This window comes from Capsicum annuum, chromosome 5 (assembly GCF_002878395.1).
Source record: "Capsicum annuum cultivar UCD-10X-F1 chromosome 5, UCD10Xv1.1, whole genome shotgun sequence".
NCBI classification, from domain to species: domain Eukaryota; kingdom Viridiplantae; phylum Streptophyta; class Magnoliopsida; order Solanales; family Solanaceae; genus Capsicum; species Capsicum annuum.
The window spans coordinates 176,701,991-176,719,842 of record NC_061115.1 but is presented as its reverse complement, the minus strand read 5'-3'; the positions used below and the strand labels follow the sequence as shown (position 1 = coordinate 176,719,842).

The window sequence follows — 17,852 nt, the reverse complement described above, 5'->3', positions numbered from 1 at the left end:
GATTTTGTTAATATTTCTTAAAAATTTTAATTTGTTTCAAGACTACATAATTTTTCTTTCCTTCAACAAAAGAAGATTTTATTCTGTTATTCTCATATAAATATCAAACTTAATGTCTAAAATATAAAATTTATCGTTTTATTTCTTTTACATTTAAGATTTTTTAGTATACAAAATAAACGACAAAAAAAATTATAGTGTCAATTCGTATAAGTACTTGTATTTCAAAACTATTATTAGGTGGTGAAATAAATAAGTAAATAAAAGAAACTTTGAAGATTACATATCAAATAAAATAAACTAAGCTTTTGGTGTAATTAGATTAATCTTCAATGATTAATATATCATCTGTAATTTAAAAAAAAAATTAGGACAAAACTTTAATTAAATAAGTTTTATAAGTTATACATTTATAAAATAAACAATAAAAAAATTTAATGATTCCAAATAAAAGAGAGAAAGATTTTGAGATGACAAGTATATTTTAAGAAAAAAAGAAAAAGTTGATGATATTCTTTTCCTAAATAAAACAAAAGTAATATTTATAGGTAATTTGAATTTACGACTAGATGCTTCTCCACATCTTACTCATGACAGAAATTTTAATGCATTAAATTTTTGACTTATTTTGGGTTATATTTCATTGAGTGGATTGTATGTTAAAAATAATATTTCTATTTTATTTCTAGAGATAAAATAGATATGCCTTCTATATTTCAGATATTTTATTTTGTGGGATTATATTTACTAAATAACATTATTATTGCATAAAATAAGTAATAGCTAGAAATAAGATCGGAATACCTTCAATATTTCATATACCCTATTTTCTAGGATTATAACCGGTGGTAATAATTTTGTTCATAAAATATAATTTTTTTATCTATTTTTATTTGTTTATTATACTAAAAATAAATATCGAATAATATTTATTTAGTTTGAAAAATTAATGAATAATTTATTTATTTAAATTTATTTTGCATTAAATGTTTGTTAAACTATGTACAAGTATGCACAACTACGGTTGGGGGAGGGAGTAACTGCGGTAGAGTTTTGAGTTTCTTATAAATACCTTCCCTCCTCTCTCCCTGTTCCACCGTCTCTTTGTCCTGCATCTCACGCTTGTCTATCCAAATAGCCATAGATTCATCAATTTTCACTTGAAATTTCTCGTGAAATCAACATTATCCCATTGATATTCAGTGTATTTCTCTCTCTTTAGCTACTACGAATTCATTTGTATCCTTCCAGAAGTTCAATACAACGAAGCTAAAGATCATCACTCATCAGTCAACGGATTTGATGACATTGGGGAGAAAATTCGTTCAGTTTCTGTAAAAACAGAAAATCAAGCAAAATTAGCAGAATTTCCGAAAAATTCTGGTGATTTTGTTTTTACGTGAGAGAAGAAGAACAGTCACGGACAATCGGACATAGTAAAATTCGAAGAAAATCAACGAAGTATCTGATACACACAGAGAAATCAATCCAAATAAGTTGAATCTTCCTGATGATTTTGTGTTTACCTTGAAAAGCATTAGAGTAACGGACAAAAATGATTCAATTTCTGCATACACACAGAAGTAACGGTAAAATTCACAGAAATTCGATTCAACTTCCGCGTATACACATTGAACTCAATCCAAATTAGCTGAATTTTTGAATTTTGCTTCTGTTTTCTAGGTAAAATTCAAAGAAATCCGATTCAGTTTCAGCAGATACACAGAGAAATCAGTCCAAAATAAACTGATTTTGTGTTTCTGAGATTCGTGAAATTTAGTGTGTGTTTGTGAAGATGTCTTTTATGAGGAGAGAATTAGAGGAAGAGAGGAATGGAAGAGATTCATCACCAAGAGAGTATAAGATGGAGGATTTCAGAGATAGTATGAAATCATTGAGAAGTAGCAGTCGATTGGCCATGATGGAGAACGAGCTAGCAACTGATTCAACTAATTCGAGGTTTAGCAGGGAAAACGTCATCAATGGCCTCAAAGGCCTTTCTCAAGGTTTCATCGTTTATCCAGATGACAGGTACGCTTCTAGATAATAAAAATATAAAATAGATAAAAAAGATAAATAATTTATTAACTTGACATCCATTTTTAATATAATAAACAAATATTTTCATATAGAGAAAGTATTGTTTAATCTCCCTCCTTCTAGTTTAACTAGATTTTGTAGCGGAATAGAAGAGATTTTCATCCTTGATTAGAAGGGGCGGTAGCGGAACTTGAATTATTTTTAATTAGAAGATTATAAAGAAGTAAAGTTGATGAGAAAAGAAAACTGAAAAATTATCTCAGAATGGCAATATTTGTGTTCATTTAATTTAGTGGGAGTTTGGCCATGTAAATCAGAAAAAGAAAAAAAAAAAGAAGATTCATGCAATTTTTAAGTTTGAAATTGAAATTGTGTTTGTCCTAGTTTTTGTAATAAACATTTAAAATTTAAATGTTATTTTATAAAACATTTTATAAAAAATGTTTTGAAAGAGTAAAAAAAATTGAAAACATGATTTTGATTGTTTCTGAAGTCGAGTATAATTTTCATGGTCACCCAAGTTCTTTTAACTGTCAATGTGCTAGTTCATATAAATTACAGGCAGAATTGGATCTTATTTTTACACATTATGAATTTGAAAATGTCGAATCGATCAATAAATTTAATTTTAAAAAATGTTATTGATTTATTGATATAGAATTTTTAGATTAAGGGATTTTAATGATTTTATAAAAAAAAATAATTATTTGGATTTCAATTTTTAATATTGGATTATTGGGTGAATCGATAACTATATATATATATATATATATATCACTTTTTAGTGTCTTCAAAATTTTTACAAAACTCGAAAATACAAAAATCAAATTCTAGATATGAAAATCGATTCTCGTGTTTCTTTTTGTGCTAAAAATTATAAACTTGTATGTTTATACGATTAGATCGGTCAAAGATCAATTTAATAGAGGGTGTTTGGCCATGAACTTTTTTTTATTCAAAAAAAGTATTTCATTTCAGTGAAAATTATATTATTGGGTCATAAAAATTTTAAATATAATTTTAAGTTGTATTTGACAAATTAACTTCTCTCATTAAAATTTAAAAAGAACTATTTATTTTCACGACTAAACATAACTCCAATTTCAACTCCTAAAAAGTTTAATTTTCATAGCCAAACATCTGCTTAGTCTATTAATAGAATCGTTATTTTTCGTTTCAAAAAGTACATATTTACTAATTGAGACTATTTGATTTGAACGATTTAATTATAATCGATTACATTTACTAATTAAAGTCTTGTTTTTGTCACACTACCATAGACATATATAATAGTAAGGAAAAAAGGGTAAAAAATACCCCACTACTTTGAAAAACTGGTTAACTTTACTTTCAGTCTTACTTTAGGATCATATATACCCGTTGCTATGAAAGTTTATATATGTGCCCTTCAACTAACGAAATAATCCAAATAACACTAATTGACCCGTTTTTTTAAAAAAACCCAAACCCAACCCGACCGAACCATCAAAAGGACCAAGCATTATACATCTTCCGACTTTATGAATGTCAAATAAATATATATAAGTTGCATAACTTGCTTAACCTTACTCATAATCAACAAGAAGCAGAATGTAATAAATTCACTGCCAAGTTTTAGCTAATGAAGAAAGAAGATACAAATACAACCAATTAAGGATTTTAGAACGCTACTCTTGAAGTAAACATTAAGAAAGGAACTCGCAATACCTTGGAGAAGTTCAGTTGTGGCACATCAGAATTAAAACCCAAAACAAAGCTTGATTGCTAGAGTTCTTTTAAGGGATCCCAAGCAATAGAAGCTGATTTGCATGAAACATTTCCAAATTTAGATACAGATTCAATGACATTCTGAAATTCAGCCTACAAAAAAGAAGACTAAAAGTTAACCTCTGCATTTTTTAGTAACATCCATAATGTGTCAACTATAAGATAACATAGTCAGGAGAGTTAAAAACGTTATCTGTAGTGGTGAATTTCAGAGTTCGGACAGAACAAGTACTTTTCCATAAAGATAAGCGACATAAATGACCAAATTGGAAGAACATGGCTCATGAGGCAGAAAGTCGAAGAAGGAGCAGACTGTAGACACACACCTGCGATAGTAATTTCAGCCCATATTTATAAAAAGAGTCAATTTAATCTATATTTATTGAATTGAATCAATCATATTTCAAATAGGTAAATATGAACTCCAACTCATTTTAAAAGCTCATACAAATATAAATAAAATGGGTAAAATATGAGTACTCATTTAAACACAAAGATACCTATGCTTAAAATTTCAATTTTTATTTTCTTTTCTAGTTTCTTTTTTTTTTCTTTATTTTTTCCTTTAATTTACTTTTTTTTTCTTCTTCTTTTTTTCATTTTTTACTCGTTTTTATAATTTCTTTTTTTCTTTCTCATTCTTTCATCTATTTTTTTTATTTTTATTTCTTTTTTTTTGTATTCTTTTTTGTTTGTTTTTCCCTTTCTTATTCTTATTTCATTATTCGTATTCGCTTGAAACCTATATTGGTTAATAAATATACGCTTCTAATTATCCCATTTAGCCTATATAATTCATAGCATCTCTTATCAATTAAATATAGTCCATAATCTTAATCCTTTATTATTATTTTTTTCTATCTTTTATTTCTCTTTCTTTTTTTATTTTCCAGTTTTTTTTTTGTTTTTCTTTAGTTTTTTCTTTAATTTACTATTTTTTTAATTTCTTTTTTGCTTTAATTTTTTTTTTTTTATATTTTTTTTCACTTATTTTTTACTCGTTTCTTACACTTTTTTTCTTTCTTCTTTTTCATCAATTTTTTTTCTTTTTCAATTTAATTTCTTTTTTCTTCGCATTCTTTTTTGTGTGTTTTCGTTTCCCCCCTTTTCATTCTTGATTCATTATTTTTGTTATTTTTGTCAATATGTATAAAATATATATATGACAGTGCAAACTATAAAATACAAATACAAGTTTGAAGTCTAATAAAATAACTACAAATGTATTAAGTAGCTTGGTCTATCTTTATTCCATTTCATATATGGTTAAGGATCCACATAGCCCTCAATTTATGGGAAAGTTCAGCTTCAAATCCGACTTCTAACTCCTTCATCTTAGAGTTCTCGTTAGAGTAGAAGTAAGGCACGACACGAAGAGCATAAGGTTAGGCAAGGCAGGAAGTACGTAGAAATCTTGATTTGTTTACTTCTTGCGACTGATAAAGATATTTGGTTTGACGAATGTAATCTCAAGATCTTTTCGGATACTATCTCTGTATCTGCCTATTAAGTGGAGTCCACTTGAGTGTATTTACAGAATTATAAATGTTGGGCGAATATAAATCAATATGTGCTTATGATATTTTCGTTATCATAAAAAAAAATAGAAAGAAATACCAAAAGAGAAAAAAGAAGAAGAAAGAGAGGTAGAAATTAGAGATAGAAGAAGCATAAAGAAAGAATTGAAGAAAAAAATACAAAAAATAATAAAAAAGGACAAAAGGAAAAAAAATGATGGTGAATACAAATATACTGAACGGTTATGATATTTCAGTCATCATCCATAATTTATACTTAATTTAATCATGTTCTTCGAAAAAAAATATAAAACATAAAATACAACCAAAAAAGAAAAAAATGAGAAATAAGTAAAAAAAAAAAAGACTAAAAAGGAAAAAAAAAAAGAAAGGGCAGAGATAGAAGAAAGAAAAAAAGAAATGAAAAAAAAAACACTAGAGGCTACAATATAGAAAAGAGATAGAAAAAAAAAACTAAAAAAAAAATTAATATGATACAAAATTTTTAAGTTTTAGACTTTAAGAGTTAAAGTGGATTGAAATCATTTTTATTCAATTCATATTTAATTATATTTATATGGATGAATTGCAATCCAAATTATTTTTATTCGATCCATATTTAACCTGTTCAAATCCAATCCAATTCGGCTGAAGCTGCCAATTTGGCAATTCGAATGGATCCAGGAGCTCAAACACTTTCACTTGGCCATCTGAATACGCAACAACCTATGGAAAGAAAATAGTGAAATATGTATAGTGCTTGGGTCCTTTTAATGGGTCGGTTGGGTATTTCTGTTTTTTTTTTTAAAATGGGTCAATTAATGTTATTTGAGCTATTTCGTTAGTTGAAGGGCGCATATATAAAATTTTTATAACGGCGGGGATATATATGACCTCAAAGTATGACTGAGGATAAAGTTGACAAATCTTTTAAAGTACATGAATATTTTTGACTCTTTTCTCTAATAGTAATATATAATTATTCAGAAGAAAAACAATACATATATTTGTTTTATGAAATTTTTTTTTATTGATTGAACCAAAATTCAAACTATCAAAACCAATAAATTAAAAAATTAATAAATTTTTTTTATTAAATTGATATATTTAAAAATTAAAAATTGATAACCTGATCTAACAATATATTAAAATACCAATCGAACCGAACAACCCACAATCCTAGTTCTCCCATTTAAATTGTATATGGGAGAATCATTTTGGTGTAAGATATGCGTCATTCTCGGCGAGAATTTTGGACAGTACTTCCTCCGTCTTAAATTATTCGTCTCAAATTGAAATGATATATTGATTAAGAAAAATACTAACTAATAACATAGTTAGTTTACCATAATATTTCTATTAAATGATGTTTATATTTTAATTTAAAGAAAAAATAATTAATGCAAAGAGTAAAATATGGAAAAAAATTTATCTCTTTTTTATTAATGAAAAAAGACAAATAAAATGAGAAATCAAATTAAAAAATTTGGGACGAATAATTTGGAACGGAGGGAGTATAAGATTTTGCAAGAGACCTGTCCACATTTAAACTTGGAATCAAAATAAGTCACCAAATAAAAAAAGTGACCAAAATAGGCTACCCATTTAATAAGTTACTAAAATAGGTTAAACGTAATAAATTATTACGTTTTATAGATTTTTGTTAACGGTTAACTGACGAAAATGAATAGTTAACACTGTTTATAAAACGTAATAATTTATTACATTTTACACAAAAAATAAAAGAAAAAATAATGTGTTATCACATCCATCTTTATGTAAAATCATGTAATTTATAATAATTTATGACGTTTTACAAAAAAATATTTATAAAATGTAATAATTTATTACAACCTACCTACAGTGTTTTTGATATTGCTTTTTGCCTTTTTGATATAAAGACGAGAGCAGTCAACATTTGCATTTTTAACGGGAATGAAATTTATTAGCAGATGTTATATATCACTATTATAAATAGAGGATTTTTCATTGCAAATCAATGTAAAATTTTATCTTATAAAATATTGTTACGAAACATTATTGTGCCGTGTGAGTTAAATATTATTCTTAGTTCTTTCGATATAACGATTTGCTATGGTTTTATGAAGGATTTTTATTTTTTTTTCCAATACCATTCTGGTGTGTTAGTTTTATTTAAGTTATTATAAGAATCTACATCTTTTTTCTAGAAACAAAATCTTGGAAACTATTGTGACAATTTTTATGAGTTAAATACTGCTCTTAATCATTTTGAAATAAAGGTTGTCAAGTTTTTTACGTTTTTTTTTTTTGACATTTAACAGAACTTAGTAAAATAATGTAAGGAGTTGGGGTGGGTTGAGTGGGGAAGGGTGGGGGTTACATTTAAAAGAGGAAGTAAATGTGATGGGATATGGGTAGATGTAAGTTGTAATAATTTATTATAAAATACAAACAGTGTTTGTACTTTGTAATAAATTATTACAACTTACATCTACCCATATCCCATCACATTTATTTTATAATAAATTATTAAGTTTTACAAATACTGTTTGTAAAACGTAATAAATTATTACAAATTATATGATTTGACATTAAGATGGATGTGATAACATACAACTCTTTTTTTTTTTTTTTTTTTTTGTGTAAAACATAATAAATTATTACGTTTTACAAACAGTATTTACTATTTATTTTCGTCAGTTAACTGTTAAAAAAAAATGAAAAACGTAATAATTTATTACGTTTAGCTTATTTTGATAACCTATTAAATAAAAAATATATTTGGCTTATTTTAGTTCCGAATTCATTGGGTAGAGGGAGGACATTGCTCACTTTTGTCTATACACCATGATTACAATTTAAAACTACTACTCCCAATATTCTCTTTAGATTTCCAATACACGAGAGGTTAATTTATTAAAATATTACTGCATATCTTTCAAAAAGAACAATTTACTCTTTTAATTTATTTTAAAAAAATAATGTTCTTCATTATTTAACAATACTTAATAGGTGTTTAGTTATAAATATTATTTATAATATTTTAAAATATATTTTCATTTTATTTTGAAATACATTCTTACTTTATTTTAAAATACTTATTTAGTCGTAAAAATCAAAAACACATTTTAGAATATGTTTCTATAATTTTTATTTTTTAAAAAACACCTCTTTAGCTGTATTCACTGCTTTTGAATTTATTTTTTCTTAATATTTTAATTTTAAATTCTAGCTCAACTTTTTATTTCGTATAAAAATCGCCAATCAAATTAAAGTAACAATTCTAACTATTTTTTATTTATTGGTGATGTTATGGAAGAACATGACTTCATGTGAATGTTTTCAGTGTTAAATAGTAATATTTTTTACTTTTCGTATTATAGTGGAGTTTTAAAAGTTATTTTGGGTTATTTTTCTAGTTTTTGAAGTTGAGGGAATAAATCATATTTATAATTAAGTATATCAAAAGTTTAAAATATAATTAAAAATACTATGATCAAACACAACTCTAACTCTATTTTTAACTTTAAAAATATCAAATGAAGTGAATACGTTTTTTATTTTCATGATCAAATCGGTCTTTAAAATTTTAACTTTTCACACGTGGCATTAAGATCATAAATTAAAAGACTTTTTAATATATTTGACATAATTTTAATTTACGGTCACTCAATTCAATTTTTTTTTAGTTTTCTTAAATTTCATGCCAAATCAAAATAGATTATTCTTTTTGAAACATAAGAAGCATGCATTATATTTTAATCTCAATCGAACTATGACAGGCCAACTAAATATTATTTCCACCGTCTCAATTTATATGAGTTATTTTAACTTGACATGAAATTTAATTTTTTATTAATTTGTGGTTTAAAATAAGTAGTCACTATAAATTATTTTAATAAGAATAAACATTTTAAAGCTAAATTGTTACACAATGCAGAAATGTCTTTTTTTTTTTTTTTTTTTTTAGAATTAGATTAAAAAGACAAGTAAATCATATAAATTGAGACACCGAAAAGTAATACTATATCATCTCACTTGAAATTTTATGTTATGAATTACTCTAGTATACCGCACTCAAAAGGTTCCTAATTATACCCGTAAGGGATCGTTTGATCGAGAATAAGTCATTCTGCAATTAGCTATTTTAGAATTAGTTATTTTATCATGTTAGGGAATTCCATCATTACGATATAAATAATGGAATGAATAATTTTAGACACTAATACAAGCCACTAAATACAAAAATCAAGAAAAGTTTGAGTATCTCATAATGCAGAAAATGCATAAAGATAAGGTTGGAGGAGATTCCAGTAGTCTCTGAAAATAATAGCAGCTACCTCGAATCTCAAGAGATGCTAGCATCGAAGGAACCATAGGAATCAATATCCAAAGGTCGTTGGATCGGTACCTACACGTAAGGTGTAGAAAAAACAAGGATGAGTACGGAATCATGTGTACTCAGCAAGTATCGTCGACTGATCCCATACTCAGCAAGTATCGTCGACTGATCCCAGTTCAAAGTGGTGACGAGTAACACCATGTCAACCGTCTAAAATAATATACCACTTGCACTTATGGAAAATCGCCTAATCTAACTGAATAATCAAGTCAAACAGTCATAAGTATATCATACACAGTCCGAGAAATACTCAATACAGTGAAATTAAGTAACAGATACTCAAGGACTTAATAAATAGTACAAATGTCAACAAACACACCTTTCTCAGTCTGCACAAAAATGAATAAATGCAGTGCAATGCAATGCATATTCTTTGTACACGCTTACCGAGCAATGGCTTCAAGGTCAGGACCCATGGGGAACTCACAAGTTCATGTACTATGCAGGCGTGCACTCTGATCTCAATTATATATATATATATATATATATATATATATATATATATATATAGATCAAGCTTGAACTTCGACCCCAATAATAGATAACAATGTGCAGGCGTACACTCCAACCCCATATGAAATGCAATGCATGACGTGCAGGTGTGCAACTTCGACTTCAAATCGGTGATAAAATTAAGCAAAACACTTCATGTCTTAAGCCAAATTAGATATCGACTTCAAAATCAACTCAACTTATCAAGAGCAACAACAACAACAATAAACCCAGTATATTCCCACATAATGAGGTCTGGGGAGGGTAAAATGTACGCAGTCCATACCATTACCCCCAAAGAAGTAGAAAGTCTATTTCCGATAGACCCTCGGCTCAAGACAAAAAGACAGTAATCAAAGTAATCATAAATCATGAAATAAGGAGAAACACAGATGAACAATACTCACAAAGCAAATCAACCCATCGGCTAGCAAATAGGGAAAATAGTTCAAAATGTACAATTAACTTATTTTAACCTCTCAAATAACACTGGTACCCGCATAGATGCTCATTTTTTACCTATACGGGACCTCCATTCCCCATTACTCTTATTACACATAATTAACAAATAAGCACTTTGAAAAAGAGTCTAAGAAAATCTTAACTTGCCTCAAAGGAAGTCCAAACGTTAATTAACAAATTTGTCTTTCCGTAAAGTTTTTGAATGGTTAAAATCTATTCAAATACATAATCTCTACAAGAGTCATTTGGTGTGAGGTATAAATGATAAGTAGTCCTCGGTAAAATAAAGGATTATTTTATCCCATATTTGATTGGGGGTATTTATCCCACCATTTACACCATAGTGATGGGATAAGTTATCCCATATGCATGATGGAATAAGTTATCCCGCGTAATCCCAGGATAACTATTTCCCAACCAAACGATCCTTAAGAGTATTAATCTAATGACGCCCATATTGCTATAATAATTTTCACTTCTTAGAAAAAAAAGAAAAAATCAATTATAAATAATATAATTGGCATTATACTACAAAAATTATTTGTTATAGTAGATCATTTAAAATAAATATGTATAGTTTTTTGTAATAATAAAGTAACAGTAAGTTACAATTCACGATATAATTGTTAAAAGACCACATACCCACTTCTTTACCATTGTAACAATCGAACTTGAACACTTTCTTTTCCTTCTTTTCTTTCAATTGACGTTTTCATTGTTTTCCAACTCAACCAAAGATTACTACCAAGGAAAAATACTAATCCCCCTCACTATTTCATCACGTGAAACAAGAAACATAATTAAAGTTTCGAAAAATTTCTTACCTGAAACAATTTTGGTGTAGTTTTGGTCGACGTGAAAGGCAGCCTCTTTTGTTTTCTTTTTGTTCTACGACAATAAGTTATGTTTTCAAAACTGTAAACCTCTACTAATCTTAACATGTTTCCTATACATGGGTCAAGTGTATAGGATATTAAATACGTTATGGACTTGGCCCGTTAATCTTCAATTACCATAATGTCTAAAATAATCAAAACTTCGAATAGATCCTCGGAATATGCTCGGTGCCTCGAGAAAACAACCCAAATGTATAAATCAACTAAACAAGTATGTTTCGGACCTAGTAAAATATTACGACACTAATTCGAGATCGTCTCGATTAAAGATTGACTGTGATCAAGCTTAAATTTATTAAAACTCAATAATTCAACTAATGACTTAAATCGCCTCCGAACATCTCAAGAATGACACTACCCATTCCCGTAAGTCATAAATCACGTCAAAAAATTACGAGGAGAGTTAAAATAAGAAAAACTCACGGAACGACTTGGAGGATCGTTTCACTAATACGTGTATCTTCTCCTTGTGTGAGCTAGCATCTGCGAACATAATAACATTATCTTGTGCCAAACAATATATCTAGTGTTATAAATCGGACAGTATTAAGCAAACCACAAGCAAAAGAAAAACAAGAACACGCAGATTTACGTGAAAATCCTTGCGGGAAAAACCACGGACAGAGACAGAGGAATTCACTATAATGTAGAGGAGTACAATAAGAAAACGATTTGTCTCAATGACGTATATATATATCAACCCGAAACAACTCACTAAACATACTTATATAATACGTGCTTACAAATAAGCCTGATCCCTACGCTACCACCACAGACCCCATAAAAAATCACAAACATGGATTGCACCACGAACTTTTAAGGGCCGAATCAACAAAATTCGAATCACAAACTCTAACATCTAGCATTAGGACAATTAGTTGCATGAGTAGGAGAAAAATAGTAAGCAAATTATTTTCATATTGATGAAAATCAAAGAGTGTCTTGTTTACATTTTCATTAGGCTCATAAATCTCCTCATTGAAGCTCATAGAATTTCTTGCCTTCCAAATTTGCCACATGATAGAAACATTTAACTAGCTCAATGCAAATCCGGATATTGCTTAGCACTAACAAAAATATCATGCCACCAACTAGTGAAATCCATTGTTTTTTTCTATATTAGGCCAATTAATTGGGCGAATTTTCCAAACTAATTGTGCATTAGGGCATCTTAAGAACATATGATCAATTGTTTCACATAGTTTCTACTCCACAACCTTTACATACATCGCAAATATGTCTTAATTTTTCTGTAACAACATGGTTTACTGGAAGCACCTTTAAAAGACACTTCCGTAAAATGTTTATATTTGTTTTAAATATTATTCATACCCAATAAGAAATCCCAGAACTTTTTTGAAAAAGAGCGGTGACTAGATTGTGGTCTCTCGCAACTAACTTGTGGACATCTTACAATTTCTCTAATTAAGTGAGTCTGATTTTATCTCATAATTTTCAGATTTAGTATGATGCCAAATAATTCTGCCCGACGACGTAGTGGTAGTAATTGGAATAGAAAGTATTGCATGTATATCATCTAGATAAAATCATTTTTGAAGCTCTTGCATTTTCAGGTGTAGGTATTATGGTCTATAAGGTCATTCACTTTTAATTCTATCCATTTGAGTATGAAAAACACTAGGTTTGTGATACAAGTATTCAGGAAATTAGTTACACTGTTACTGTTAACATTGCAGGAAATTAGTTACACAGTGGAATTGCCACTCTTGATAGTCCAAGAAGTTAGTTAGTGAGGCAGTTGGTAACAATTGATTAGTGATAGTCAGCCAATGTAAATCATTGTAATTCCATTCATTGCAGTTATCAATCAAATAATACAATTCAGTTTTGTTGGTTTTAATACCGTTAAAGAAAAATAAAGCAGCAAGGAGAGCCAAAAACTTTGCGACAAAAAACAGAGGTGAGTTATAGAAGAAGAGAAGCAAGGCGTAAAGAAGCCTTTTTTTTTTTTTTTTTTCTGTTTTGAAGTAAAGCAACGTATGTTTTCTATTATTAACTCTATCTTAAATAGTGCTATTACAACTAAAAATAGATTAAACTTACCATAAAAGAAAACCTATTTGCTACCAAAAATAACAACTAATCAATCTCCTACCCAAAATAGGAATTTCAATTTGACTAGGAGTTGTCTGTAAAAAAGCTGGAGAAAAACAAAAAACAAGTCATGTGCATTATTCCTTAAAACAGCTTTTAACACTCCTCCTTGCTTTAGGAACTGCAAATTTTTTGGTCTTGTGTCTTGGGATCTCCACATTTGATAATCGAAAGTGACCTTGTGAATAAATTTGCAGATTCATCTTTTGGCTTGTAGTGAATTAAATTCACTTCTCGTCTTGAATGCAATCCTTGACTATTAAATCCTTTTGGCATGTCTTCCTGCTTCATTTGCATCTTGAATTCTAATGTTTGCTTATCCTCAAAAGATAGTTTGTAGCCTTTTTCTACCAACTGACAAATACTCAACAAGTTTATCAAATATCCGGTACATAAAGAGCATCTGAAATTGCTTTATTACCTGAATTTGTTTTGATGACTACAGTTCCTTTTCCTTCAACGAGAATCTAGTCCTCATTTCTGATCGTAACTTTGGTCTCAACTAGTGCTCTTCCTATCACTTTTGTCACCCGTAAAATCAACATCTGAATAGCCAACTGATTCAAAGTTTGAGGAGTCGGGCTACCAAAGTCCAACATTTTGCGTTCCTATGAGATAACGAATAATTCTTTTTCTGATTTATGAGAGTCATTCCTTCGTTGTTGTCTTCATCTAGGGATTCTTCTTCTCCGGTTGTTACGACATTGAAAGCTACTGGTTTCTTCCTTCCTTGCTTGTTGTACCTGTTAATATGATTTTGCTCATAGGCAATGAGGTTACCTCTTAATTCGTCGTAGGTCATATTGTGGAGATCCCCATCTTCTACAATGACAGCTTTAGTTTCCCATGCTTTTGGGAAACTTCTTATAAGCTTTTGAACTTGCAAATTGTTTGGATAGTTCATACCCAAGGACTTCAGTTCACATACAATTTTGCTGAATCGAGCAAACATTGATTCCACGCTTTTATTTTCTTCCATTTTGAAGAGTTCGTACTTATTGACCAGAGCACCGATTCTCACCTTTTTAACTTTGGTGGTTCCTTAATATGTTACTTCTAATTTGTCCCACATCTCCTTTGCGGTTTCACAGATTGATATCTTGTCATATTTCGCTCCGCTAACTCCACAATAGAGTAAACTTATAGCTCTTGCATTAGTTTGAATTACCTCTTGTTGTTCCTTGATGACTTTGAAGTTTTTAAAGTCGTCCAAGTCAACACTGCTTGATTCCTTGTCTTTTTAGTTTTCTTTGGTTCCTGGAATGGGCTTTGGTCCCTTCTTAATGACAACCCAGGCTTGAAAGTCATTTAACTAAACAAAGATTTTGAATCCAATAAGAGTAGTGTTGTCCATTGAAATATGGTCTTGTGGACGAGTGGCCATTTTGAAGGAGGGTTTCTAGAATCTGATAGTTTACCATTGGATCTTTGCTCATGTGCGGTTAAGCAACACTGTTTGTGAGACTTGCTCTGATACCAATTGAAATTCAGGGGGGGTTGAATTGAAAAAACTTTTCCTGAGTCAACTGGTCTGGCTTTACCGTCAACTCACATGCAGAATAGTTTACTGAACAAAACAGATTAAACCTAAATTGCACAAGCAAATAAACAAGTAAATAAGATAATAATGCAGAGATTTATCCTAGTTCGAACACCAATGTGGTGCCTACTTTCAGTTTCCTTGGGTTTCAAGAGTTTCCTTAGAGTCTTTCAAAGTAGAGTTGGAGTACAGATGTAGTAGACAAGTTCTGAAACTTATTTTGTTATTCGGATCTTGTGACACAGCCTCAACTGATATAACTAAGTTTACTCGATCTTGCTCTTTTGTAACTATTGTAAACTAAGAAGTACAAAGCTTTATTGAGACTAAGATTGAGACACACTAAGAATTTTCCGTGAAGTTGCGTGGCGTCTCGAGTCTTTAGTTTTCATCTTTTATATTCTTCAGTTGATCCTGCTGTTTTTCTCCAAAAGGAAACCCAAGGGATTTTCTCTCAATCAAGGATTTGATTTGATTCCTTGATTGAGGGTAATACGTCCATATTAGATATGTCCGTATATAAGATGCGGCTTGCCTTTCTTCACAACCATTCATGTCCATATCAGATATGTCCATGAAGAAGGTGTGATCTATTTTCCATGCTGCTCTGCGGTTTTACTGATCTTATTTGCAATCTGGGATCTAATGAGATCTTATGAGATCTTCTCTTGATGTCGTTTCAAGGCCATCTTTGAATCCCTTGTAATCAGGGATTGCACGGGATGTTTTCCAAGTATATCTCTATGATGATCTTCCTTGTGTTAATTATCCTTCTGGTATATCCTGCAAGTTATTAGCCATTAGTTTGCCATTATTAACACATATTATATTAATATGGGAATATTAATATGGGAAGCTAACGCTCATAAGTTCCTTGAATTCTGTTATCAATGGTATCAGAGTCGGGCGTTTCTTGTCATTGATGGTGAACGGTACTCGATCAAATGGGGATTGCAGTAATGATTTCCCTAATGCAGATGTAGGAGAATTACTGGATATGATGCAACAGTTGATATCAAAAGTTAGGTCATTAGCAGGGAAGGTCTCTTCATTGGAAAAACTTTATCAAACTGTGATTGAGTTGAAGAACTTGTTGTCAGCTAAGTTGAAGAACCAGTTGTGAGCTGGGACACAACTGGTGAAAGTCGAAGAGAGAAAACTCCATTGGAACAGGACGATAATCCTTCTAAGGTTGAACAATCCGTAGACAGATGAACAAGTGACAAGGAGAAAGGCCCCAACAATAACCATTCCGACCACTCGAATTTTAATAGGTGGTCCAGAATGGAGTTTTTAAGATTTAACGGGGTTGACCTACGATCTTGGTTGTTCAAGATTGAACAATATTTTGTTGTAGAAAATGTACCAAGTGAAGAAAAAGTTGGATTAGCTGCTTTACAGTTGGAGGGCGAAGCCATTAAGTGGCATTTAACTTTCATGAGATACAAATAATCTCTCCAACCTGCATCATGGAATGAGTATGCTTTAGCCATGGTAGAGAGATTTGGTACTGATTTTGATGATCTTACGGAGGAAATCAAGAAGGTGAGACAAGTTGGAAGTGTAAGAGAGTACCAGAGGATATTTGAGATGCATTTAACTAGGGTGAATTTATCCGAGGAAAATGCAATCAATTGTTTCATTGGAGAGATATACCTGTGTTGAATATTGTTGTTAAGATAACCAACCCTACCACATTGTCTCAAAGTTTACAAGATTGCTAGAATGCAAGAAGCCTATCTTGCTGTTGTGAGACCGCATTCTTCTTCTACTACTACTGGATTACTACAGCAGAATAGGGGATTTGGAGATCAAAGGAATTAGAGGAAAGCTATTTTGCCTACTCCAAGAAAGGGGTTCAACCAACAGAAGAATTTTCATAGGAAAATCTTAAGCCCCGAAGAGATTAATGAGAAGAGGGCAGAAGGACTATGCTTTTTCTATGATGAGAAGTATGTCATTGGCCACGAATGAAGGAATTTAAAATAGTTGTACATACTATAATTGGAGGAAGTACAGGAAATGAAGGAATTTAAAATAGTTGTACATACTATAATTGGAGGAAGTACAGGAAGAGTGTGACCAGGATTTTAAAGAGGAGGCACAAAATACATTGATGCTTCAAGAAATTGAGCAACGCCAAAATCAAGAACAAGTGGAGATATCTCTTCATGCTTTGAATGGGTCACTGGGGTACAGAACCTTGAAAGTCACTAGTTATTACTTAAAGAAGCCTTTGCATATTCTGGTGGATACAGGCAGTTCACATAAGTTCATTGATCCCTCCGTAGTGGATTAGTTAGGGTATCCAGTAACTGCTATCATGCCTCAGGAAGTTGCAGCACCTAATGGAACTATGAAGGTTGAAAAGATGTGCAAATTGACTTAGCTATTGCAAGGAGTAGAGTTCTCAGCTGAATTTTTGTTGTTGCCCTTGGGAAGTTGTGGGGTAGTACTTTGAGTGCAATGGCTACTCACTCTTGGGGACATCAAGATGAACTTTAGAGATTTAATAATGGAGTTCTTGTACAGGGGCAAAAGATATGTATTGAGAGGATCTGGTAAACAAATATTGACCACAAATGCTGGGAAGTTAGCAAAAATTTCAGGTAATCAAGCTCAATTATGCATGATTTAGT

At 30.3% G+C, this 17,852-nt stretch overlaps 1 protein-coding gene across 3 annotated transcripts in view; it reads left to right on the top strand.

Annotated features, from left to right (window-relative positions):
* Positions 1 to 1,325: 1,325 nt before the first annotated feature.
* LOC107870960 (potassium channel SKOR) overlaps positions 1,326 to 17,852 on the top strand; it is a 32,847-nt gene continuing 16,320 nt past the window's right edge. For all 3 annotated transcript variants that reach the window (XM_047413274.1, XM_016717679.2, XM_016717680.2), the window contains exons 1-2: positions 1,326 to 1,589; positions 1,684 to 2,031. In XM_047413274.1, coding sequence (XP_047269230.1) covers positions 1,796 to 2,031 — 236 coding nt within the window. In that variant the 5' untranslated portion in view covers positions 1,326 to 1,589; positions 1,684 to 1,795. The remainder of the gene's footprint in view (positions 1,590 to 1,683; positions 2,032 to 17,852) is intronic.